At 38.2% G+C, this 25,309-nt stretch overlaps 1 protein-coding gene across 1 annotated transcript in view; it reads left to right on the forward strand.

The window, feature by feature from the left end:
- HACL1 (2-hydroxyacyl-CoA lyase 1) overlaps window positions 1-25,309 on the forward strand; it is a 35,345-nt gene that overhangs the window by 5,932 nt on the left and 4,104 nt on the right. Inside the window, exons 5-15 of the mRNA XM_079794459.1 lie at window positions 550-622; window positions 2,220-2,297; window positions 3,413-3,507; window positions 5,500-5,612; window positions 10,443-10,578; window positions 13,079-13,184; window positions 15,417-15,500; window positions 17,240-17,341; window positions 21,487-21,641; window positions 22,073-22,231; window positions 24,085-24,192. Of these exons, the coding sequence (XP_079650585.1) occupies window positions 550-622; window positions 2,220-2,297; window positions 3,413-3,507; window positions 5,500-5,612; window positions 10,443-10,578; window positions 13,079-13,184; window positions 15,417-15,500; window positions 17,240-17,341; window positions 21,487-21,641; window positions 22,073-22,231; window positions 24,085-24,192 (1,209 nt within the window). The remainder of the gene's footprint in view (window positions 1-549; window positions 623-2,219; window positions 2,298-3,412; window positions 3,508-5,499; window positions 5,613-10,442; window positions 10,579-13,078; window positions 13,185-15,416; window positions 15,501-17,239; window positions 17,342-21,486; window positions 21,642-22,072; window positions 22,232-24,084; window positions 24,193-25,309) is intronic.

Genomic DNA, 25,309 nt, shown 5'->3' on the forward strand with positions numbered 1-25,309 from the left:
TTTTTTAAATATCCCAGATCAGTATGCAAGAATGTATTTAATTCTTCATCTTTTCTTACATAATTGGCAAGACAGTTGAAATTAAAATTTTTATTCTATTTCTTTGACCTTGTCCTTAGTCCCATCTCTGGTACTTTACCAATAAAATCATGTTAAAGGGGGTTATCTTTTCATCAATTCATAAAATATTTATTTAAAATTTATTATAAAAAATTTATCCTCCTCTTAATCCCAAGAATAATAGGAAGGACATAAAAATTCATTTTAAATCGCCACACCTAGAGGTTTAGCATTAGCATCCAAAAGGAGTGGAGGAGAGAGGGGCATGGAAGAAAAGCATTTACTATAAATTTCAGATTTTTCTGAAACTGAGGAAGGGTTCTCTGACATCAGGTTATTTCCTAAATCTTTAAATCTACAGTTTTTAGGGAAAAATTAATATTTATTCTATGTCTCTATTTTTTAATATTCATTGAGTGTTTAGTATTCATTGGCCACTCTGCTGAGTATTTTACAATTTGTAATTCTCCTTTAAAAAATGAATTTCAGGCCCTTGATTGTGATTGGTGGTTCCTCTGAAAGAGGTCAGGAAACAATGGGAGCCTTCCAGGAGTTTCCTCAGGTACCCAACTCTAAGATTTTCCTCTAGAGTTTAGTTACATAATTACACACTGTTAAGATTTGTGGAGAAGAATATTGTATGTCAACTATAAATTTTAAATAAATAAATGCCAAAAGATTATGGAGAAGAAATAAAGTCCTGTCTACAAAATAAACAATTAAAATGAAAGAGAATTACTGAAGTAATTTAGAGGTAAAATTCCAGAACTATAAGACAGTTTCAATGTGGATATTAAGAAAGCTTAGGCTCTGCTTGGGAGCAGTCTTCTAAGAAATACACCTTTTGGTCAGGCTTTTAAACTAAAAATAGGTTCTCCAAAGAGTCAAGAAAATATAGGAATAAAAATTGTTTTTGCACTGTGCCTCTCAGATTTGGGGGAAGTAAAATGTTGAGAGGAAAAATCCTACTCAAACAACTACTAGTAGACTCTGGACAAGTTCATTTTTATTTTGGAAGGCTAAAGGGAAGTATTTGAAAATTTTTAAAAACTTGAAAGAATTTGTCAATGAATGCTACAGTTTTAAGAATTGTTATAGGAAGCAAATAGGTGAGAGTTGATTGTTAATTAACACTTAAGATATGAATATATTTGAGCATTTATAGCACAAAGTTAAAACCATTAGGCAAAGTGTGTTGGTAAACTAGGAATCATTGTGAGAACTTCAAAATAGAAACATATAATTTTGTATATGATTTAAACTAGATCTTGATATAGGTTAATGAAAATGTTATATTTTTATACTCTTGAAAGGGAATTGCAATGGTAGATAATGACAACAGTTTTTTAAAAGATGCTGATATATGTATTTGAAAAATAAGTAGAGCAGATAGTTATGTAAAAGGAAATTTAAAGTTACTACAAAAACTTTTAGATGAAAAAAAACGCAGAAGATAATATCCATTACAAATATTTTTCCCAAAAAGGAAAATAATAGAAGTTTATTAAATGAAATTAACAGTTTGAAAAGAAAGATCCAAATATCTATTTCTTGTGGAAATACTTAAAACTAAACAACATGACTATGAACAGATTGAAAGTTGATGAGTAATCGTAATTCTATCATACTTGTGGGACTTAAGATTACCAATCATTCCGTAGATTTCATACCAAGTATCAAGAGAAACAGTTTCTGTATAATACTTCAAAGTACATTAAACAGTGAAAATTTAACACTACTGAATTTATATGACCCAAACAGCATGCCAACTAAATTGTATATTCCTTGCTGTGGAATTTCTGGGTCCAACGATATACTCATTTTAATTTTTATAAGACATTGTCAACTTCCCTTCTCATTTATACTCTGACCAGCAATGAGTGCCTGCTTTCCTTTTTTATGGTAGATGCTGTGTATTATCTAAGTTTTTTTATTTTTGCAAATGAAAATGGTGTCTTGTTTGATTTGCTTCCTGAATCATACTGAGGCAGAAATTTGATTGTGCTTTGCATAGGCTATTAAGAAATAGTCCAGGTAATGCATAGTCTCCATCTTGCCTCAGAACATAATAGAAAGTAATGACTTAACATTTTGTTTTCCTTCAGAAGAGTAATATGATCTGTGAACTGACTTTTAAGTGATTTTCTTTTTGCATATAGGTTGAAGCTTGTAGATTATATAGCAAGTTCTCTGTCCGGCCAAGCAGCATAGAAGCTATTCCATCTATTATAGAAAAGGTACAGTATTTAATTCAAGCCCTCCAAGTCAACTAGTTTTTTCTCAGTTGCTCATATCTGTGTCATTTTTATTCTCAATTGAATGAGTAATAATTTGGAACATATTCACATAGTTAAAAATGATATTGTTAAAGAGCTGTATACATTTTAATATTTGCTGCCATTACATTTAATTATAAGTCACTTTTGAAAAACAAAGTTTTTCCTGTACTTTAGTTTTTTTAATTATGGAAAAGTAAAAAAAAAAGAAAAAGATATAATAGAATTCTGAGTGCCCTTTCTTTTAGGCTTTTGCAAGATTGTTCTTGAAAATTAGTACTCATGCATATAAAACCATCCCTTAGTTGATTAAACAGCATATTATAATTTTAGTTTACCAACTTCATTTATATGTGAATTTACATTTGAGCTTTTTCAATACCATGTGTTATAGAAATCATTTGACACATGTTACAACATCACAGTTTCTGAAAACTGCCAAGTCATAGGATTAGGAAGCAGGTGAAAGTGCATGTTATGAAGACTTGGCCGACAGAGCCTAGTAGGTAATTTCTAAGACAAAAGTGTAATAGAATGTCAATTTTAACAGTCTAAGTGAATATTTACTTTATCTTTCTCCTTTTAAACAAAAATCTCTTTTAAAATACAATTGACCCTTGAACAACATGGGTTTGAATTGTGCCAGTCCACTTGTATGCAGATTTTTTTCAATAAATACTGTACAGTACTATAAATGTATTTTTCCTTCTTTATGATTTTCCTAAATTTTTTTGGTTACTTTATTGAATACAAAAATATGTGTCAATTGACTGTTTATGTTATCGATAAGGTCAACAGTAAGCTATTTAGTAATTAGGTTTTGGGAGAGTCAAAAGTTATACTTTTTTATTGCATGGGGGATCGGGGTCCCAACCCCCATATTATTTAAGGGTCAACTGTATATAAAATTAATAGAGGGTACTTCAAATTTAATTAAAATTGTTTACTTCTCCAACTAAGGATATCCAGAAAAATTAAAACTGTTTATTTCACAAGTTTAAGTTATCTTTGGGTAAAATATGATAATAAGGATTGAGATTTTTAAAAACATTTTCTTCTATTTATAATAAATTTAGGCTGTAAGAAGCAGTATTTATGGTCGTCCAGGTGCTTGCTATATTGACATACCTGCAGATTTTGTGAACCTCCAGGTGAATGTGAATTCTATAAAGTGAGTAATAGTTATGCTAGAATTTTTCTTAATTGTATTATAATGCTTACCTTGAAAGGAATTTACTTAGCGGTTTATAAGTTAATCTTTTTTAAAAATATATTTTTATCGATTTCAGAGAGGAAGGGAGAGGGAGAGAAAGATAGAAATATCAATGATGAGAGAGAATTATCAACTGCCTCCTGCATGCCCCACACTGGGGATTGAGCCTGCAACCTGGCATGTGCCCTGACTGGGAATTGAACCGTGACCTGGTTCATAGATCAACATTCAACCACTGAGCCATGCCGGCTGGCATAGTTAATATTCATTTATCTTAACTTTTTTCTTTTTTATTGATTTCAGAGAGAAAGGGAGAGGGAGAGATAGAAACATCAATGATGAGAGAGAATCATTGATCAGCTGCCACCTGCATGCCCCCCACTGGGGATCAAGCCCGCAACCCAGGCATATGCCCTTGACCAGAATCAAACCCTCGACTCTTCAGTTCCAAGGCCGATGCTCTATCCACTGAGCCAAGCCAGCTAGGGCCATTTATCTTAACTATTTAGTAATTAAGCTGAATCCTAGTCAAAGGGCTTCTCTGAATTAAAATGGTATTATTTAGTAATTATTTTTGGGGTTAATTACTAAATATAATATTTGGAGCTTCCTGAACTTATTTGAGATTACTCTTACAGTACCCATAGATAATACATTCTCAATGTATTATAGCCACTTAGAGTCGTTATAGTGTAAACCAAGAGATGAGGAGACTGTTGAAAATTATTAGAACTCAACATTATAAATTTTAGTCTGTCCGTCTCAGTTATTTAAAAATATTTCAACACCAGATGTTTATTACTTAAATAAACACTGAGTGGACAGGAAGTGTAAAATATTTTTCATTGGCATCTAAGTTACCCTTGGTACAGATGTGTACTTGGGTTAATGAATCGCCCTGAGTACCACTCAGTACATTCCTGCTACTGTGGACCAAGTGACCTTCTAGTGACCACAGAGAGAAAGTGGGCATTTCTGTACACGGAGAGGTTTCTAATTGGGAGAATAGGAGCAAAAGGACATCTATTCTGCATAATACCTGAGCGTGATATTCAAAATAATATTGGGCGGGGGAAGGAGAGATGAGTCTCAGGTAAGTTAACTCTGTAAGCTTTCTTTAAAAAATCTGTAAAGATTTGAATGTCTTTTTTTTTAATTTTTGTATTATAATGCCCAAGTGTTGAACAGTATGGTGTTTATTCCTTAGAATAAGTGAAATAAAACACTGAGGACTTGATGTCCAGAATTATTTAACTATACAGTTTTAATATTTATTTTATTAATATATATTATGGTACTGAAATCTTGACTAACCCAGTGAGTGAAAATATAGTAAGATAGTTAAAAGCATGGACTTTGGAGACAGAGAAACCTAGTTCAATCCAGTCTCTGACCCCTGGGCAAGTTACTTTACTTTCTGAATTTTTTTCCCCCAATGGTGAAGATAATGGTAATACCTAACGTCATTGTTTTGAAATTTAAGTGAGAATAAATGGCACATAGTAGGTATATTTAATAATACTAGCTTTTAGAATGTTTTTACTATTACTACAACTACTACTACAATGTAAAGCCATTAACTCAAATTTTCTGTCAACTCATTTGACTATTAGATGATACTAGTGAATAACTGTTAATTTACTAGATGTGGTAAGGATATTATGGCTACATATGAGAAAGTATATTTTATAGCTGCATGGGGAAGTTTTTAAGTCTTGATGCCTATAATTTACTTTAAAATGGTTCAGGAAAAGAAATCTTTATATGCATGTTTTTGTGTGTATGCATGAAGTAAATGTGGTAAAATGATAGTAATTATTGAATCTACATGTTGGGAATATGGAATTTATTATACTATTTTTCTACCTTTTTATATATTTTATATTTTCATAATACATTTATAATACATTTATATGGTCTCTTTTAATTAACAGAACTCTTTATTTCCAGGTACGTGGAGTGCTGCATGCCACCTCCTATCAGTATGGCTGAAACTTCTGCTGTACAAAAGGCAGCATCTGTTATTAGGAATGCCAAACAGCCCCTTCTTATCATTGGGAAAGGTAGCATTGAATGGAACTCTAAATCTTGCTGGTTTTTGAAAGAATGCTGTTTCTGTTTTTAGAAGTTGTCTTCATTATTAACATCTACTTTAATGTTTGAAATTAGAATAAGAGTTCTCTTCATCCAATATAGCATTATTTATTAGTTTTGAATAGAATTGTTGTAGAATGCCTGTTCTTGTCCTTTTAAGGGAATATCACCGAATGCATTTCTTTGGTCTTATGAGTAAAAATGCGTTTTTTTCATTGTAAAATTTTTGTTGTTAATCCTCACTAGATGATATTTTTCAATTGATTTTTTTTAGAGAGAGTGGAAGTGAGGAGGAGAGACAGAGAGAGAGAAACATGGATGTGAGAGAGACACATTAATTGTTTGCCTTCCATTTGCTGACTGGGGCTGAGATCAAGTCTGCAACCAAGGTACATGCCCTTGACCGGAATCGAACCCGGGACCCTTCAGTCCAAAGGCCGATGCTCTATCCACTGAGCCACACCTGTCAGGGCCCCTAAATTTAATTTTTAATGTTTACTTATGTATATACTAACACTTTACTGGCAAATATTTAAATCTTTGCCAGTTTCTGTTTGTTTGTTTAGAATATTTGTGACAAGCATGTTTGTGCATAAAACTTTTTCCATATTTAGGATATAAAACGGATTCCCAGAAAGAAAATTAATTAACCCTTTGCACTCGCTTGCTTTTTTCTCGATTCCTTTATTCTAATGCTAACCGTGTCGAGTCACACTCGACATCCGAGTGCAAAAGGTTAAGTTAAAAGATATTCATATTTTAAGGCTTTTGGTGCATATTGTCAGATTGCTTTTTCCTAAGGCCGTGGTTGGCAAACTGTGGCTCGTGAGCCACATGTGGCTCTTTGGCCCCTTGAGTGTGGCTCTTCCACAAAATACTATGGCCTGGGCGAGTCTATTTTGAAGAAGTGGCGTTAGAAGAAGTTTAAGTTTAAAAAATTTGGCTCTCAAAAGAAATTTTAATCATTGTACTATTGATATTTGGCTCTGTTGACTAATGAGTTTGCTGACCACTGTCCTAAGGTATTGTACCAATTTATACTTCTTTCAGCAGTTTATTACAGTATCCATTCTATGTTCTAGAACTGAGGAGGCTATAAATTACGTATGACCATATTAGTTAATTGTCAACTACTAAGGAAGTACTACATAGAAACTAAAAATTACTTTAATGGAAATGGTGGACAACATAAAAAAAATTGAAGTCAGAGCTGAGTTGAAAGCAGCTATCTATACATATAAAGAGGTAATATGCTAATTGCCGTTATGGTGTCCCCGTAACAACCAATTTGCATGTTGATGCACGCAGCAGTGGGTGGGAGGCTGGAGCCAAGTTCCCCAGGGGTCTGAGAGGAGCGCCTGACTGGAGCCCAGGCTGCAAAGAAGGAAGAGGAAGCGGCCATGGGGAGCTCTTCCAATCCCCCTGCACGGACACCCTACCCCAGCCCCTGCACCCCCAGAGGAACAGGGAGGCCAACCATATGGGGAGAAGACCCAGCCTTGGGGGTAGCTGCAGCCTGCACCTCCGACTCCTGATCTCTTCCCCTGCCACCCCTGCCAGGGGTGCCCACAACAATAGCATGCCAGCGACCACCTGTCAGCGCCCCCGAGGCCCCCGGGGCCTGGGGCCCAGCTGCTGAGCCCTCTCCACTGGAGCCCGGCATGCCTCTCCTCCCTACAACTCCAGACCCAGGTGGAGGCAGGCCTGAGCGGCCCCCCAGGGTCAGACCCTTCCCCCCCATCCTCCCTCTTCCTTCCCCCCACCCCCCCAGCAGCAGCATGGTCTCCACAGTGGAAGCGCTGAACCTTGCTGCGGGCGTGGCTAAACCCGCCCTCCTAGCCCACCTGGCTCCGCCGTGGCGAGGCCCCCATCTGGCTCCAGGAGATTGGAGCCCCACCCTGAGCAGGTACAGCTGCGAAACAGCCATATACAATTTAAAGAATGGCGCCAAGCAGGAAGGTTTGACAGTTACTCCCCCTTTGGCCTCTCTGTCCCCCTAGCGCCCCCTTAACTCCCTGTCCCCCGCCAGCGCCTCCAGGGACCATCACCACTACAGGGCTGCTGGCCAGAGCCCACCCCTCTGAGGCCTGCGGAACCCTCTGCAAAGCTTCCATAGCTACAGTCCCTCCGGAAACAATCATGCCCTCCTCCCCTAATCAGCACTTGCTACCTGTGAGGGTACCCATGGGCTTAAAAATAACAATCCCTTCCCGTTTAGACATCACTTACTTGATGAAACATTTCTATGTTTATTAGCTCAGAACCTCTTCATGACAAACCAGTGAGGTAGGCGGAGAAGAGATTACAATTCCCATGGGATATGCGTATGTATTCAGAAATGAAGCTCAGAGAGGAAAAGTGTCAAGCCCAGTGATTCCCAAGGTGCAGCACACACCTCACAGGGGGCACAATTTGACTTTAAGTGGGGGCAATTCAAGAATGAGTTAACAGTGAATTTTTTGCATTTCTTATGGTTCTAGGGGGCCTCATCTACAGCTTATTCTACATAATAAAAGGCTAATATGCGAATGACCGAATGGTGGAATGACTGGTCACTATGATGTGCGCTGACCACCAGGGGGCAGACACTCAACGCAGGAGCTGCCCCCTGGTGGTCAGTGTGCTCCCACAAGGGGAGTGCTGCTCAGCCAGAAGCCAGGCTCACGGCTGGCAAGCACAGCGACAGTTGTGGGAGCCTTTCCTGCCTCCGTGGCAATGCTAACAATGTCGGACATCCTCCCAGGGCTCGGAGACTGCTAGAGGGCGCAGGCCAGGCTGAGGGACCCTCCCCCCAAGTGCACAAATTTTGTGCACCGGGCCTCTAGTATGATACAATAGCTCTCTTATCTTGGCAAATAAGTGCTTTGAGTCTCAAGTACCTTACTTTTAAAAAAAAATACTATCTCAACAGTATTATTATAATTAACTAACACAACAAATAGAAAAAGTTTAGTGGGTGTTAGTTTTCATTCTTTCTCTAACCAATATTAATGAGTGATAATAAGGCAGGGAGTCTAGAAAATGTTTTTGAGGTAAACAGAGAAATAATGGTCCTCCTACCTATAGTGAAATAGACCTGGTAACAAACAAGTGCAGTATACTCTTAAATGGTGTGTATAGAGGTGAGATAGCTTCTCAAGGGAAGCAGTCGTTGGCTCATGGAGTTAGTTGGTGTGGACAGACTACCCAGAAGAGGTGACACTGAGGTTACACCTCGAAAAAATGTTTGATAAGTCCCCTAGTGGAAAAATGGAACAAAGGCAGTTTGGGAAGAGAGAACTGGGTGGGCAAAAGATACTGCGGTAAGAAGGAGAATGCAAGGAAACTTCCCAGATAAGAAAAAGCAACTACTTTTTCTCTTATATGTCTGAGAAAAGATTTTTCTAAGGCAGGTTGTTTTTTTTTTAATCCTTTCCCGAGGACATGCTTAGAGAGAAGAAGGGAGAAAGAGAGAAAGCAAAACATTTATGTGAGAGGGAAACATCTATTGGTTGCCTTCCGTACCTGTCCTGACTGGGGAATGACCCCACACATGTGCCCTGACTGGGAATTGAACTGGCATCCTTTCGGTGTATGGGACAATGCTCAACCAACCAAGCCACTCCGGTTGGGCTAAGGTAATTTTATGAGGAGAACATTATATTGAATCTGAAGGTACACTATACTATTTACTAGAATTCAGTAGAGGATTGTAAGTCCTGAATATGGAGTAATATTCTACTAGCCCTGAAAAAGAGTATAAAACTAAGTGGCTAAAATGAAATATAGTGGCCTTGGTGACATGAGAAATGAACTCATCCCTATATTCAAACAGTGAGTTTGAAAAGGGGCATACAGCTATTCTGTAGGCACACACTATAAAAACAAATGCTATGTGGACCACTTGGGTTAGCCTGTTGCAGTCACAACACTGTAGAGCTTGTGAAGAGATCTACAGAACTTTAGAAATGTGTGCCCCTTGTTAGAATTTCCATGCCTAGACTAGGAGATTGCAGTCCACATTAGCTGGTAGCAATGTGTGAGGTTACAGGGAGCCTTCCCCTGGGAGGGCAAAGTCCTTTCTTAACTACTTGGGCCTACCAGTAAATACAGTATGTTCAGGGAATTGTGAGTAGTAATTCAGTAGAACTATAGCATAGAACAGGCAATTGAGAGCAGCAAAGATGTTAGATACAATTTTTGTTATGAGCATCCTTGAGGAAGATTGAGAATATATTTTTTTTAATATATCTTTATTGATTTCAGAGAGGGAAGGAGAGGGAGAGAGATAGAAACATAAATGATGAGAACGAATCAGTGATCAACTACCTCCTGCATTCCCCACACTGGGGATCAAGCCCACAATCCAAGCACGTGCCCCAAATGGGAATCGAACTGTGACCTCCTGGTTCATAGATCAACATTCAATGAGAGCCATGCCGGCTGGACTGGATTGAAAATATTATTAGAGAAGAAACTACAACTATAGCTTTTTTTTTTTTTTTTTAATCCTCACTCGAGGATATGTTTCCATTGAGTTTAAAGAGAGAAGAAAGGAGAGGTATATGCTCTCACCGGGAATTAAAACTCGTGATCCTTTGGTGCACTGAATGACGTTCCCCAACTGAGCCAGACTGGCTAGGGCAGAACTATTGCTTTCTTAAACATTTTTAAATACCAAAGATAAAAACCATATCATTTGTTTTGAGTTCAAGCCTGTATAAGCAGGAGAAAACTTGAGATGTTTTGAAGGCAATTTCACATGAACTGTTTTAAGGGTCCGTAGCTTAATTGACTTAATTTATTTGCATTTCTTGTAGGTGCTGCTTATGCCCATGCAGAGGAGGGAATCAGGAAATTGGTGGAGCAATGTAAATTGCCATTTTTGCCCACCCCCATGGGAAAGGGTGTTATCCCTGACAATCATCCAAACTGTGTAGCTGCTGCCAGATCCAGGTACGTAACATTCCAGATTTTAATTAAATACAGTGGCTTGGCAGATTTTAGGCTAATTTAAATTATTATGTGACTTTAATGAATCTAGGAGTTCTGAAATAATCATGTAATTTTAAGCACACCTGTTTATTTTTAGACTTTTCAGCACTTTTAAGATGTTGTTCACTATCTCCTGAAACTCATGATTTCTGATGAGAAATTTGCAGTCATTTGAATCATTGTTGCCCTATATGTAATATGTTGTTTTTCTATGGCCGCTGTCAAGATTTTTTTTTAATCTTTGGTTTTCAGCAGTCTGATTATGTGTCTGGACATGGTTTTCTTTTGGTTTATCCTGTTTGGTGTTTTCTGATCTTCTTGAATCTGTAAATTGGTGTATTTCACCAAATTTGGAAAGATTCTAGTTATGATTTTTTCAAATATTTTTTGTACACCAATCTCTTTTTCCCTTTTGGAATAATACAAATATTAGCCATGTTGATAATGTCCTATAGGTCCCTGAATATCTGTTCAGTTCTTTTTAATCCTTTTATCTCTTTTATCTTTTCTGTTTGTCTGCTGAAAACTTTTATTTTTCTATGTATTTCAAGAGTATTTTTGTTTACCTTATGTAACATCGTTATAATAGCTACTTGAAAGTCTTTTTTACTAATGCCCATGTCATCACAGAATTAGCGTCTATTTTATTTTATTTTTAAAAAACATATATTTTTATTGATTTCAGAGAGGAAGGGAGAGAGAGAGAGAAAGATGGAAACATTAATGATGAGAGAGAATCATTGATCGGCTGCCTTCTGCACATCCCCTACTGGGGTTCAAGCCCACAACTTGGGCACGTGCCCTGACCAGGAATTGAACCCTGATTTTTAGGTTCATAAGTCATCGCTCAACCACTAAGCCACACCGGCTGGGCTCATTATCTTTTCTTTTGAGAATTGTTCACATTTTCCTATCTTTTTGTGTGTGTGTATTAATTTTAGATTGTATCCTGGAATTTTGAATATTATGTTGTGAGATGCCAGGTTATGTTGAATCAGCAATTTCAAGGGTTTTAGAGTATCTATAACCAAATTTATTTTTCCACTTGTAGTTTTTATCAATTTGTTAAATTGGGTCCACAGGACCAGTACAGCATGTGAAGATAGCTTTTTTGAATATATACTTGAAATTATAACTGAATTTCTGTGAAAAATAGGCTATACCACCAGAGAAGACAAACGCAAAAGAACAGATTCTCTATGACAAAAGATAGGAAAAAAGGGAAATAGCCAAGAAGCAGAAAAGAAGTTAAAAAAAACAACAACCCACCCACAGCAATTATGATAATGAATTCTCCTGGAAAAAGGCAGAGACATTCAGATTGAATCACTAATAATAACTTACATGCATTATAAGAACCACATCTAAAACAAAATAAAAAGAAGCAAAGATGTATGAGGTAAACAAAAAGAAACAAGGGTGGCTATATTAATATCAGTGTGGATATAAAAATAATTTAAACATTACAAGTTATATTGACAAAAATATTAAGATTTAAAACTATTAAAAATTTACTTGGTATAATTTTTAAAGCAATTCAGAAATGTGAATCAGTCATCTTAAAAATATATGCTTCTAGGAATCAGTATGAAGTGTGTATTAAGATTTAATAGTCCTGGTCGGTATGGCTCAATTGGTTGAGCGTCATCCAGTGCACTGAAAAGTCGCAGGTTTGATTCTTGGTCAGGGCATATACCTAGGTTGTGGGTTCCATCCCCAGTCAGGGTTGTACAGGAGGCAGCCAATCGATGTTTTTCTCTCTATTTTCTCTGTCCCTCTCTCTTCCTCTCTCTAAAATAAAAGAAAACACACACCACATTTATTTTTAATTTAAGCATAAAGATGTGCAACCCAGTACTATTAATAACAGAAAATATCCAACAATTGAGAAAAGGGTTAATAAATTTAATATATGTGTATAGCAAAACATGTAGCCTTTAATTGTATTTAAGAAGAACTTAATGACAAAGGAAAATGTTTATATAAGCAAAAGTGCATGAGACAGTATTAAATAAGCTCAACTATGTATCAATATACTTCATAGAAAAAGAGACTAGATGAAAATAATGCCAGGATAGTAATAATAGTTTATAAGTTCATAGAATTATTGGATGCTTTTGGTTTTTTCTTTATACTTTCCCTGCTTTTTCCAGATTAGCCACAGTGGACTTGTATTAATTTTTCTAATGGTAAAATGTAATAAATGAAATAGAGTATAGATACAGTCCTATGGTAATATTTTTCTACTTATTTCATCTTTTATATTACTATTTAAATAGAAGGGCATTATAAATTATTTTAGATTGAAAGATCAAATTTACCATAGAAGCTGATTCTGAAGACTAATATAAGTTCCCAATTATTTAGACTTTTCCAAATACTTTAGAAATTAATCTTATAATAATCAAATAAGAAATATGGATATACTTTTTGTGTCATCAGAAATTTTTTTTTTAAATAGGGCTTTGCAATTTGCTGATGTAATCGTGTTATTTGGTGCCAGATTAAATTGGATATTGCATTTTGGACTGCCTCCAAGATATCAGCCAGATGTGAAGTTTATCCAGGTACCCAGAGAAGACAGATTTAAAATCAGAGCTGTTTGTAGTTCAGTGTTCTCCCTCTCAACCATTATCAGCTCTGCTCTCTTTTTGGCTTTTATAAAGAACCATTTCTCTTTATAACAGTAGAATTGTATACATTGTCTAACATAATTACAGGTACCAAAGCAAGCTTCCTTTTCAAGCCTATGAAACAATGAACCACTTTACTTCTAACCAAAAAACCTTTCAAAATCAAGTTTTAAATAGTTTGAAAAGCATAATTTGCCTCTCCTTAAAGTTCAAGAATATTTAAAGGTAGGCAAAAGAGATTTAAGTAGGATGGTAGATTAGAACAAAACATTTAGCATTGTTAGGGATTGAGTTGTTATTTTAGATACCCAAACTTTTAGATATCTTTGGTTAGAAATCTCTAAACAATGCTGCTTTTACCTTTGTCATTAAACAGAGTGTTTAGAATATACTCCTGATGACTCTTGTATCATTATGACCCCCTTTATAAGCCAGTTTCCTTACTGGTATAGAAAGTACTGCCCACATGGTGGCATGCAAAGCTGTTCACCCTACACAGATTGCGTATGGTATTTGATGATCCAGCTACCATTGCTATCTTCTCCTTATTTGCCTTTTATTTAAGGAGTCAACTTCTTTAGTCCATTTCCCCCTAGGGCAGTGGTCGGCAAACTCATTAGTCAACAGAGCCAAATATCAACAGTACAACAATTGAAATTTCTTTTGAGAGCCACATTTTTTAAACTTCTTCTAACACCACTTCTTCAAAATAGACTCGCCCAGGCCGTGGTATTTTGTGTAAGAGCCACACTCAAGGGGCCAAAGAGCTGCATGTGGCTCGCGAACCGCATGTGGCTCGCAAGCCGCAGTTTGCCGACCACGGCCTTAGGGCCATTGACAACAAGCAAGACTTGGGTTGTACCTAGAAAATGCTGCCATTTCTTTGATTGCGCCTCTTGGTTAGAGAATAAAGTGCATCCCCTTTGAGTTGACTAAATTACTCCTCCTGACAGAAGCTATTTTTACTTGCCCAGGGCCAGCCAGAAATTGAGCTTCTGAGTAAATGGAAAGTAGCCATGCCATGCCCTTCTAGTGATTCTTTTCTGTTTTTTAAAAATATTTATTTTCATTGATTTTTAGGAAGAGAGGAAAGGAGAGGGAGAGAAAAAGAAACATTGATATGAGAACAGAACATTGATCAGCTGCCTCCTGCACACCCCCCACCGGTGGTCAAGCCCAACCAACTGAGCCACACCAGCCAGGGCTCTAGGAGTGATTCTTAAAATGTGGGTCCTGGACCAGCAGCATCAGCACCATCTGGGAAGCCCCACCCAAGACCTATTAAGATCAGAAACTCTGACGTGGACTCTTGCAGTTTATAGTTTAACAAACCTACAAGGTGATTCTTATATATGCTAAAATTTGAGAACTGCTCTAAATAGGAATTCCAGTGTAATTAAGTAGAATCTTATTGATTAGATTCAAAACTATAATTGATCAAATCACATGTATTTCTGTGGGTATAATGGAACAATACCAAAATCCCAGAATAGAATTGAGGGAAGATGATGAGGTTTCTATACTAGTTATGAAACTCGTGTAGTTTCATGGATTTTTACTTTTATTAAGGAACTTCTTTTTTTAAAAAAATATTTTTATTGATTTCAGAGAAGAAGGGAGAGGGAGAGAGGAGAGAGAAACATCAATGATGAGAGAGAGAATTCTGTACGCCCCCTACTGGGGATTGAGCCTGCAATCCAGACCTGACCAGGAATTGAACCATGACCAATCAATTCCTGACCAGGAATTGAACCATGACCTCCTGGTTCATTGGTCAACACTCAACCATTGAGCAACTCCTGCTGGGCATTAATGAACTTCTTGAACATCAAATCTTCTTTATCTATGTTATATAAAGGGGTAGGCAAAAGTGGGCTTACAGTTTGTATGGAAAAAGACATGCAGGTTATGATTATTATAATAGCTTTATTAACTCAAAAGAATGGCACTGTGCACTGAGGTACAAACTCATAAGTGCTCAAGTTGCCGGCCTTTATTATTTACACGTGCTTGTAGTCTACCTGTTATACTCAAGCATTCTTTGCACAGAGTTCTTACCTACTTTGGCCCACCCCTGTATACATAGCTCATTTATTCAGCCTTAATTGACTTCTTAAAGAATTTAAGAATAAACATGGCTTGCTCCTCAGTCTTGTCTCTTTTTAGATTGATATCTGTGCAGAAGAATTGGGGAATAATGTAAGACCTGCTGTGACTTTGCTAGGAGATATAAATGCAGTCACTAAACAGGTAAGAGCTTTGCCTGGGTTTTAATTTACGTGGATTGGTCTTTAGAGAATAGTCAGTTCTTTAAAATGTTTCAGTCTTGATTCACTTGATGACAGGTCTGATAACATCTATTTTAAACAAAACTTATAATGGAGGATTATTTTTTTATTTGTTTTTTAATTACTGTTTACATTCAATATTATTTTATAATAGTTTCAGGTGTACAGCATAATAGTTAGACAATCATATACTTTACAAAGTTTTCCCCTGATATTTTCAGTTCCCACCTGACACTTATCATAGTTATTACAATATTATTGACTATATGTCTTATGCTATACTTTACATCTCCACAACTGTTTTGTAACTACCAATATGTACTTCTCAATCCCTTTCCCTTTTTCATCTAGTCCCCCAACTCCTTTCCCTTCTGGCAGCCATCATTTTGTTCTTTATATCTATGAGTCTGTTTCTGTTTTATTTGTTTATATTGTTCTTTAGATTCCACATATAGCTCTCTGACTGACTTATTTCACTTAGAATAATACTGTCTAGGTCCATCCATGCTCTTGCAAATGGTAAGATTTTGTTCTTTTTTTATTTTTCTTTATTTTTTTAGTCACCATTTGTCACCCCTGTACACCATTTATCTTCCACCTTTACCCACCACCCCACCCAGAAATCAAGATTTTGTTCTTTTTTTATAGCCCAGTAATATCCCATTGTATATATGTACCACAGCTTTTTTATCCATTTGTCTATTGGTAGGCACTTGGGTTGCTTCCATACCTTGGCTATTGTAAATAATGCTGCAGTGAACTTAGGGGTGCATATATTCTTTCAAATTCATGCTTGGGGCTTCTTTGGATATATATATCCAGAAGTAGAATCACTGGGTCATAGGCAGTTCTGTTTTTAATTTTTTGAGGAACCTAATAGAAAGTTATCCTTAAATATAACTTTGGAACTCTGTAAATCCAGCTTCTTATATATGGATCATTTTTATGTGAGTAAGTTAAGCATTTTTGGAAGGTGATTGAAAATTTAAAGGCATTCAGTAGACAAACAGTCATTTATTAAGTAGGATTCAGCTATCTGAAAAATTATAAGAGGCACTAAACTTATAGCCAAGAAGTGGCTTTATCTACTGGAAAAATCTAACTTAGCATTTCTTTAGGCAATAAAGAGATTTTTACTCTTCAAAACTGTAATCAGTGACTTGTTCAGATTCTTATTATTTGTACATAATTTATACATTTCACTGTGACGAGATAAAATATAGTCACATTTATCACTTAATTTTTGGATACAAATTGGTATTGTTATAATGATTATATAATATTAGGATGCAATCCCCAAGCACATATTAAAACACTCTGGAGCATTTGGTTTGTGTCATGGGAATCCCTAGGTATTTGGAACTGTTGGCCTTCCTGTAAGGGTTCTCTGGAGGGGGTGACTTTCCTTCTAGGACCCAAGAAGGTTTTAATAGCCCCAGTCAGTGAGGTGGGGGAGGTGGCACTTCACTGTGCCTATGGGAATCCCAACATCTGGCAGACGTTGACACTGACCCAAACAAAAGCTTGCCGTGTCACCACTTTCTCTTCTATCAGTTGTTTAATGCCTTGAGGAAAAACAAGGAGTATGAGTGATGTGAAGAGCAGGATCGTATAGTAGTATTGTCTTTAAGAAGAGATTTTTATGTTAGTAATATGTAAGTTTATTTTTAAGAAGTAAAGAAAAAGTTTGTGGTTTTTTAGCTTTTAGAACAATTTGACAAAACACCGTGGCAGTATCCTCCAGAGAGTAAATGGTGGAACACACTGAGAGAAAAAATGAAGAGCAATGAAGCTGCATCCAAGGTAATACTGGGCTCACTGAAACTCAAGAATGCTCCACGCACCCCTGGGTCCGGGGGAAGCTAGATCCCGGGTCCGGGTGAGGCCGTGTGCCCCTGGATCCGGGTGAGGCTGGGTCCCGGGCCCGGGTGAGGCCGCACACACTTAGGTCTGGGTGAGGCCCCGCGCCCCTGGGTCTGGGAGAGGCCACGCGCCCCTGGGTCCGGGTTAGGCCACGCGCCCCTGGGTCCGGGTGAAGCTAGATCCCGGGTCCGGGTGAGGCCATGTGCCCCTGGATCCGGGTGAGGCCACGCGCCCCTGGGTCCAGGTTAGGCCATGCGCCCCTGGGTCCGGGTGAGGCCGTGTGCCCCTGGATCCGGGTGAAGCCGCGCGCACCTGGGTCCAGGTGTGGCCACGCACCCCCTGGGTCCGGGTGAGGCCACGTGCCCCTGGATCTGGGTGAAGCCGTGCCCCTGGGTCCGGCCGAGACCAAACCAGAGGGAATCGGACCTGCATTACCACCATTTGTCCACCATCCAGAGCTGAGGGGTCAGTGCCGATATGTACACATAAGGAACTGGTGGACATTGATATTGGGTCTCAAAAGAACTGTTGGTCCAGAAAGAAACTCACTACAGACTGATACATTTGCCTGTCAGCATAACTATTATTGCTCGTCTCACATTCAGTTCTTATAAGTATATCTCTAGTGACACCATGATCTCGCTCATCTAGGGGAAATGATGAACAACATAGACTGATGAACAAGAACAGAACCAGAAACAAGGAGGCATCGATCAGACTATCGGGCCTCAGAGGGAGGATAAGGGAGGGTGGGGGGAGGGGGGAGAGATCAACCAAAGGACTTGTGTGCATGCATATGAGCCTAACCAATGGTTAAGTTCAACAGGGGGTTGGGGCATCCGTGGGGAGGGGTGTGGGATGGGAATGGGGGGATGAGGACAAATATGTGACACCTTAATCAATAAAGAAAATAAAAAAATAAATTAAAAAAAAAAGAATGCTCCAGGTTCATGGTTCAGTTCTGTCATAATATGGCATATGCATTCCTAAAAATCACCATGCTATGCAAAATTTTGCAGTAAAAACTACTGGACTCATTGGGAAAAAGGAGTTAGGGGCACAGCTCTCAAAAACTTTGTGAAACATTAAGATAGAGACCTAATAAAAATGGTGGCAAAGTCTTTCATATATATCTCACTATATATATGGCACTTTACTTTGAGAGAGACCTGAAGTTTCTTGGGGAAATAGGCATTGAAGGGTTTAGCTTGCGAGTTTCTGTGGTGGAAGGAGGGTGAGCTGACATTGGACAGGAAGTTGTAAAAGCCTGTGTGGACAGGTGTGGCTTACTGTCCTCAGTGTGACCTTAACATAAAATTACAATTACGGTCTTTGGGAGCCTTAAATCCTGGGGCATGTTGGGGTATGTTTTTCTACCTTTAAGATATAAGTCCTTCAAGGCATACATTTATAATAGATAGATGTTTAATCAAAATTGAAATTTTTACCTAATGTACAACCTTCTTTTTCTTTTTAAAAAAATGTTTAGCTTTATCAAGGTACTAGAGGCCTGGTGCACAAATTCATACACCAGTGGAGTCCCTCTGCCTGGCTTGCAGGATCAGGCTGAAACCAACTCTCTGACATCCTCCAAGGGGTCCCAGATTGTGAGAGGGTGCAGGCCAGGCCGAGGGACCCCACTGGTGCACGATTGGGACCAGGGAGGGACACGGGAGGTTAGCCAACCAGGGAGGGGCCACGGGAGGGCTCCAAAGCCTGTCCGGCCCATCTCGCTTAGTCCAGATCGGCTGGACCCCAGCAGCAAGTTAACCTACCGGTCAAAGCGTCTGCCCCCTGCTGGTCAGTGCACATCATAGCGACTGGTCAACCAGTCAACTGTCTGCCCCCTGCTGGTCAGTGCACATCATAGCGACTGGTCAACCAATCAACTATCTGCCCCCTGGTGGTCATCACATGTCATAGCGAACAGTTGAGCGGCCTTAGCATATCATTAGCATACTAGGAGCCCGTTGCACGAAGTTTCGTGCAATAGACTTTTCCTTCACCTGGCTGCTGGCACCAGTTATCTGCCAGCAGCAGTTTTCCTCTGGCCACCCGCCGATCAGAGCGCCTCCCGCCAGCACGATCGGCCACCCCGAGAGGAACTCCGATTGGGAGGCGCTCCGATCGGGCGGGTGGCCAGAGGAAAACTGCTGCTGGTGGAAAACGGGTGCCAGCAGCCACGCAATCGGCCACTCCGAGTTCCGCCACCAGCGTCTTCCGCAGCGCCGGCCTAAGCAGCGCCGGCCGTTTAAGCCGGCGGGAGGAGCGGGGGTCGGGGACTCGCGAGTCCCCGCCCCCCACTCCTACCGCCAGCCAATCGGCCACCCTGAGTCCCGCCCCCCACGCCTCCAGCCGGCCCAATTGTGGGCGTAGCGGAGTGATGGTAATTTGCATATTACCATTTTATTAGGTATGATTATACTTTGATTAGTTGAATGGACGACTGGACACTTAACATATTAGGCTTTTATTATATAGGGTGATATACAAAGTTGTAAGATATTTAAAGGTACATCATGGTGATTTAATATACATCCACATTATGAAAGGGTTTCCCCCATCTAGTTAATGAACGCATCTGTACCTCACATTTATCTTTTTTTTTTTTTTTTTGGTGAGAATACTTATAGCTTTCTTAATTCATTTTGTTTATACTGGGAATTCTTTTGTGTCTTCTTCATCTGCACTTGTGGCTTTGCCTGATAGCTTAAGGCTTTGGAAATTGTAATGTGTGAAACCATCCACTACTAGCACTAAAATGAGCCACTTCTGCAGGATTTGGTGTTTTCTGTTTAGAGTCTTTGATAGCACTAGCTGGTTTGGCTCAGTGGATAGAGCGCTGGCCTGCAGACTGAAGGGTCCCAAGTTCGATTCCAGTCAAGGGCACATGCCTGGGTTGCAGGATTGATCTCCAGTTGGGGGCGTGTAGGAGGCAGCCGATCAATGATTCCCTCTCATCATTGATGTTTCTATCTCTCTCTCCCTCTCCCTTCATCTCTGAAAGCAATAAAGAAATATATTTTTAAAAAGTCTTTGTATATAGGTAGTGCTTTCTCTTTGTGAGAAAGGTTGTTCCTGATTTTTTTCCCACCATTTTTTGTATTTCTATGCATCTTTGTTCAGCTGGGTGTAGTTTTCTGTGTCCATGTAGCGTATCTCACTGATGGAATCATGCATGAGCAAATATGAAATTTGAGTTATGCTTATGTTGTTCCCTAATATGTCAATCATCTCATTTTCAAAACAAGCAGAATTGATTATACATGATTCTGTCTTTCATCTGAATTTTAATCAATGACTTTCTCTTATTAAGAGCCATCACTTCCATTTCCTTAATGGTATCATGATTAATTCCTTCTTTTCCCTAGGAATTGCCTTAGTTTAAGATGGAAAGAAGTTGCCTACCTTCTCTGGTGCAGGAGTATAGGAGGGTCCCTCATCCATCTTGAGTATAATCTCCACTGGACCAAACTAGCACAGGTGAAGAGGCAGTGCTGGGACCAGCTGGGACTGTGGCTGCTAAAGCCCCACGTGGCCCTCTCTCAGCTCAGAGACGCTTTAGAATAGTGGGTGAAGCATATCCCCTTTACTGTCAGTGCATGTGAGGAAGAGCCAGATTTTCGGAAATCCTGACTTCATTTTATTTAAACTCCAAGCCATAGTTCAGGTGAAAATAGTCCAGAACAAAATTTTCATTTTTTTCTAAGACCGAGTTTCCTTAAAAGTGCTCAAATAGGGCTGTTTCAATGTGTTTAACCCAGTGTTTCCAGTTATCTTTACTATAGGACTTCTCAGTTTTTAATATGTTAATGTGCATTGTGGCTGTCCAGGAAGAGGGATATTCCCGGGTTTATTCTAGGACAGTGGAACCCATTTTTCTTAGCATGTCCACCGGGACTGTTCATAGATCAATTCGCTTATCAGGGTGGCCACTGGTGGCCACTGGTGGCCACTTGGGAACCTTGTAGCTTGCAATTGTTAACCTGTTTCCAAATAAGTTTGATAGTAGCTTATTGACAGTATGTACAGTTTTTTTATTATATCTCAATCTAATTTGATTATACTTCCCTCTAATGTTTTAGGAATTAGCTTCCAAAAAATCCTTGCCTATGAATTATTACACAGTATTCTACCATGTTCAAGAACAACTACCTAGAGACTGCATGGTGGTAAGTGAAGGAGCAAATACTATGGATATTGGACGCACTGTGCTTCAAAACTACCTTCCTCGCCACAGGTAAAGTTCCCAAAAAAGAAATTACAATGAATTATAATACATTACATTTGAAACTTCAGTAGTGCAGATTAATAAAAAAAAATTTGAGAAGTATACAGGTTCAGTGTATAAGGACATAGTTTATAAAAGTATTCTTAAGTAAGGTTGTATAGAGTTTTTATGGTTGGTATGTCCTCAAGATCATGTGATAATTTCTGTGGTCAGTGTTCTAAGGATATATTCAGTCTTGCAATCACGAGTGACTTTTTCCTCTCGTTCTGCTTATCTCTGACAAATTAATTCTGCACAGTCTAAAATTTTACATTAAAGAAAAAGAATGTTCTTACTGTTCTCTATTTTTCATGAACCATGTGAATATGTCTAGATTTATGCCAACCCCACCATCTGTGACATGCCCTAGAGGGTTTCATTTTCGCTTTATTCTCCAATAGGCTAGATGCTGGTACTTTTGGAACAATGGGAGTTGGTTTGGGATTTGCCATTGCAGCTGCTATAGTGGCTAAAGATAGAAACCCAGGACAGCGGGTCATCTGTGTGGAAGGAGACAGTGCATTTGGGTTTTCTGGCATGGAAGTGGAAACCATCTGCAGGTAAAACAGCATCCTGAATAGGGCATTTCTTTCTCCAAAATCTGAAAGAATTATGCACAGACCCACTTGCCTAACAAATGCTTACCGAGCATTGATCATATGCCAGGTGCCCTGTGCACAGCACTGTATAGATACTAGTATTAATAACCCCAGGGTCTTTCTCATCCAGGACAGCATGCTTCTGACCTCTTTACTGCATGCCAAAATCCTATAAAACTATGGGGCATGGTTTTGAGGTCACTGAAAAAAAGTTCTGTCTGAGAAAAACTTGTTTTCTGCCAGGGACAGCAGAGCTAGGTGCTTAAGAGCATGGCTTCTGGTCAGATGGCCTGAAGTTAAATACTGGCTTGACCACTGCAAAGCTAAGTGACTTGGGTTAAGTCACTTAACCAAGCTTCAGTCTCCTCTAGAGTAGGGACAGGAATAGTAATAATTCCTACCTGAGAGGCCCAGTTGTGAGGAACAAATGGGATGATCTAGGTAAAATGAGGTGACTGCTCAGTGAAATTAGCTATTCAGATTATTTTTTAAAATGAACATCAATGCTTTTACAACACTAATCTCACATTGAACAGGCTTTTATTTTATTATTTTTAATATATTTTTTATTGATTTCAGAGAGGAAGGAAGAGGGAAAGAGAGATAGAAACATCAGTGATGGGAGAAAATCATTGATTGGCTGCCTCCTGCACACCCCATACTGGGGATCAAGCTGGGTATGTGCCCTGACCGGAAATCAAACCATGACCTCCAGGTTCATTAAGTCAACACTCAACCACTAAGCCATGCCGGCCAGGCAAGATAATTTTTATAGTTGTCAGGATTCGTGGAGAAACTTATAAGTTGTAGATCCAACTATAGAAGTATAGGGATTTTTTTCTCTCCAATTATTTAAACTAGGAAAACAATTATATTCTTAACCAAGGCTCCTGTTAGGGTTTTAGTAAATCATGTTTTGGGACTTTCAAAGTGTTGGTATATCAAACTTTCCAGATCAGAGGGAAACTATGTGCTTGTTAGAATATCTGTATTGGCAACCAAGTAATATACTGTATACCTAAAAGATGATTTACAGGGAAGTCAGCCTTCTACACTATGAAATAAAGCCATTCTCTTTGAGCATGGAGAGCAGGTAGTTACCACAATCCTGTTACATAATAGTATGCGGTTTTTTGTTTTGTTTTTACACCTGACCTCAGGAATTATATCTGTAGAAAATAAAGTCTATATTCTTTTGTCAGTCACTAGTAAAGTTTAATCAGCCTTTTTTGGCCTTTGTCATACTGTTTAGCACATTGTTAAATACTCTCTTTCTAATTATTACCCCATGTAATGTTTTTCCAATGATTAAAAAGTCATCTGTATTGGAAGTGGTTTGAGAGGAGAGAATATACGCTAGTCACTTGTGTACTTCCCACAGCATCTAGCAAATGCTGGTTATCTATGAGGAATTCAATAAATAGAAAGATAACTTTCAAACAAAACTCCTAGACACAACCTAGAAATAGTGCTTCAGAGGTATCGGGCATGGAAGTCATCATTGTATTAACACTTGGGTCTATGAAGACCAAGGTTCAGAAAAGCTCAGTGATTTGCCCCAGGTTCATAGTTGCATAATAGTTGAACCAGTTTTATCAACCCTAATCTTGCATTCTTTTTGCTACTCCGTGATGTTTCTGTTAATTATTTGATATTCTTTTATTAGGATAATAAATACTTAATTTTTAGTTTTGTCCTAATATTACAAAAAAAAGTTTATGGAAAACTATTTTTAAGTTAAAATTTCAGCTCTAAGAAAAGAAATTTTGTTAAAATGAAGAATCATTTTCTTTATATTTTGCTGTCAATTTTAGGTACAACTTGCCAATTGTACTTTTGGTGGTGAATAATAATGGAATTTACCAAGGTATTGATACAGATTCCTGGAAGGAAATGTTAAAATTTGGAGATGCTACTGCTATGTAAGTAGCCCAGAACAATGTATATTTACTTTCTCCCATCTGTTTAATCTCTTTAAAAAGTCATCTGTATTGGAATGTGCTTTCATGGTGTGAGAAGTGCTTGTTTATGTTGTCTGCCCCTCTAAAGGGGAACCCTGTCTGCATGTTTCCTCTTTGCACAGCCATCCATGATTGAGCACTTCAATAAATGGTTTATGATCAGGGAGCCACTGAAGATTCAGACAAGTGAGTTTGATGTCTAAGCCTTGTTAATAAAGACCTTATTGTAAAGTGCTCCCAGTACATCTTGGGAATGTGGATGTTTACATCCAGAGGTCTTCCTTATACCATTTAGCTAAATCTGATCCCTTATCAGATACATCATTTGCAAATATGTACTGTATGACCCAGCAGTTCCACTTCTGGGTATTTATCAGAAGAAAACTAAAACAACAATTTGAAAAGATATATGCACTCTATGTTCATTGCAGCATTATTTACAATAGCCAAGATATGGAAGCAATCTAAGTGTTCATTAATAGATGAATGGATAAAGAAGATGTCACACACACACACACACACAAAATGGTATGTTACTCAGAATAAAAAGGAATTAAGTCTTGCCATTTGCAACAACATGGATGGATGTGTATTATGCTATGTGAAATAAGTCAGACAGAGAGACAAATACCATATGATTTTACTTATATGTGGAATCTAATAAAACAGAACAAACAAATCAGAAACAGAGTCATAGATACAAAGAACAAACTGATGGTTTCCAGAGAGGAAGGGAAGAGGAGGATGGGTAAAAAAGTTGAATAAGAAGTATAAACTTACAGTTATAAAATATTTATTGTATAATTAATATTATATTTATTATATGTATTTATTATTTGTAACCATTGTAGTGTATAGCACAGAGGCTAGTCTGAAATATTGTAATAACTTTGCAGTGATAGATGGTTAATAGGCATACCATGGTAATCACATCATACAGTATATAAATCTCAAATCACTATGTTGTATACCTGAAACTAATATAATATTGTATGCCAACTATACTTTAACAAAAAAAATTTTAAACAACAAAACTAACAAAAAATTTAGTTTCTGCCTGGCCGTCGTGGTTCAGTGG

The sequence above is a fragment of the Cnephaeus nilssonii genome, assembly GCF_951640355.1.
Source record: "Cnephaeus nilssonii genome assembly, chromosome: 17".
Lineage (NCBI taxonomy): Eukaryota > Metazoa > Chordata > Mammalia > Chiroptera > Vespertilionidae > Cnephaeus > Cnephaeus nilssonii.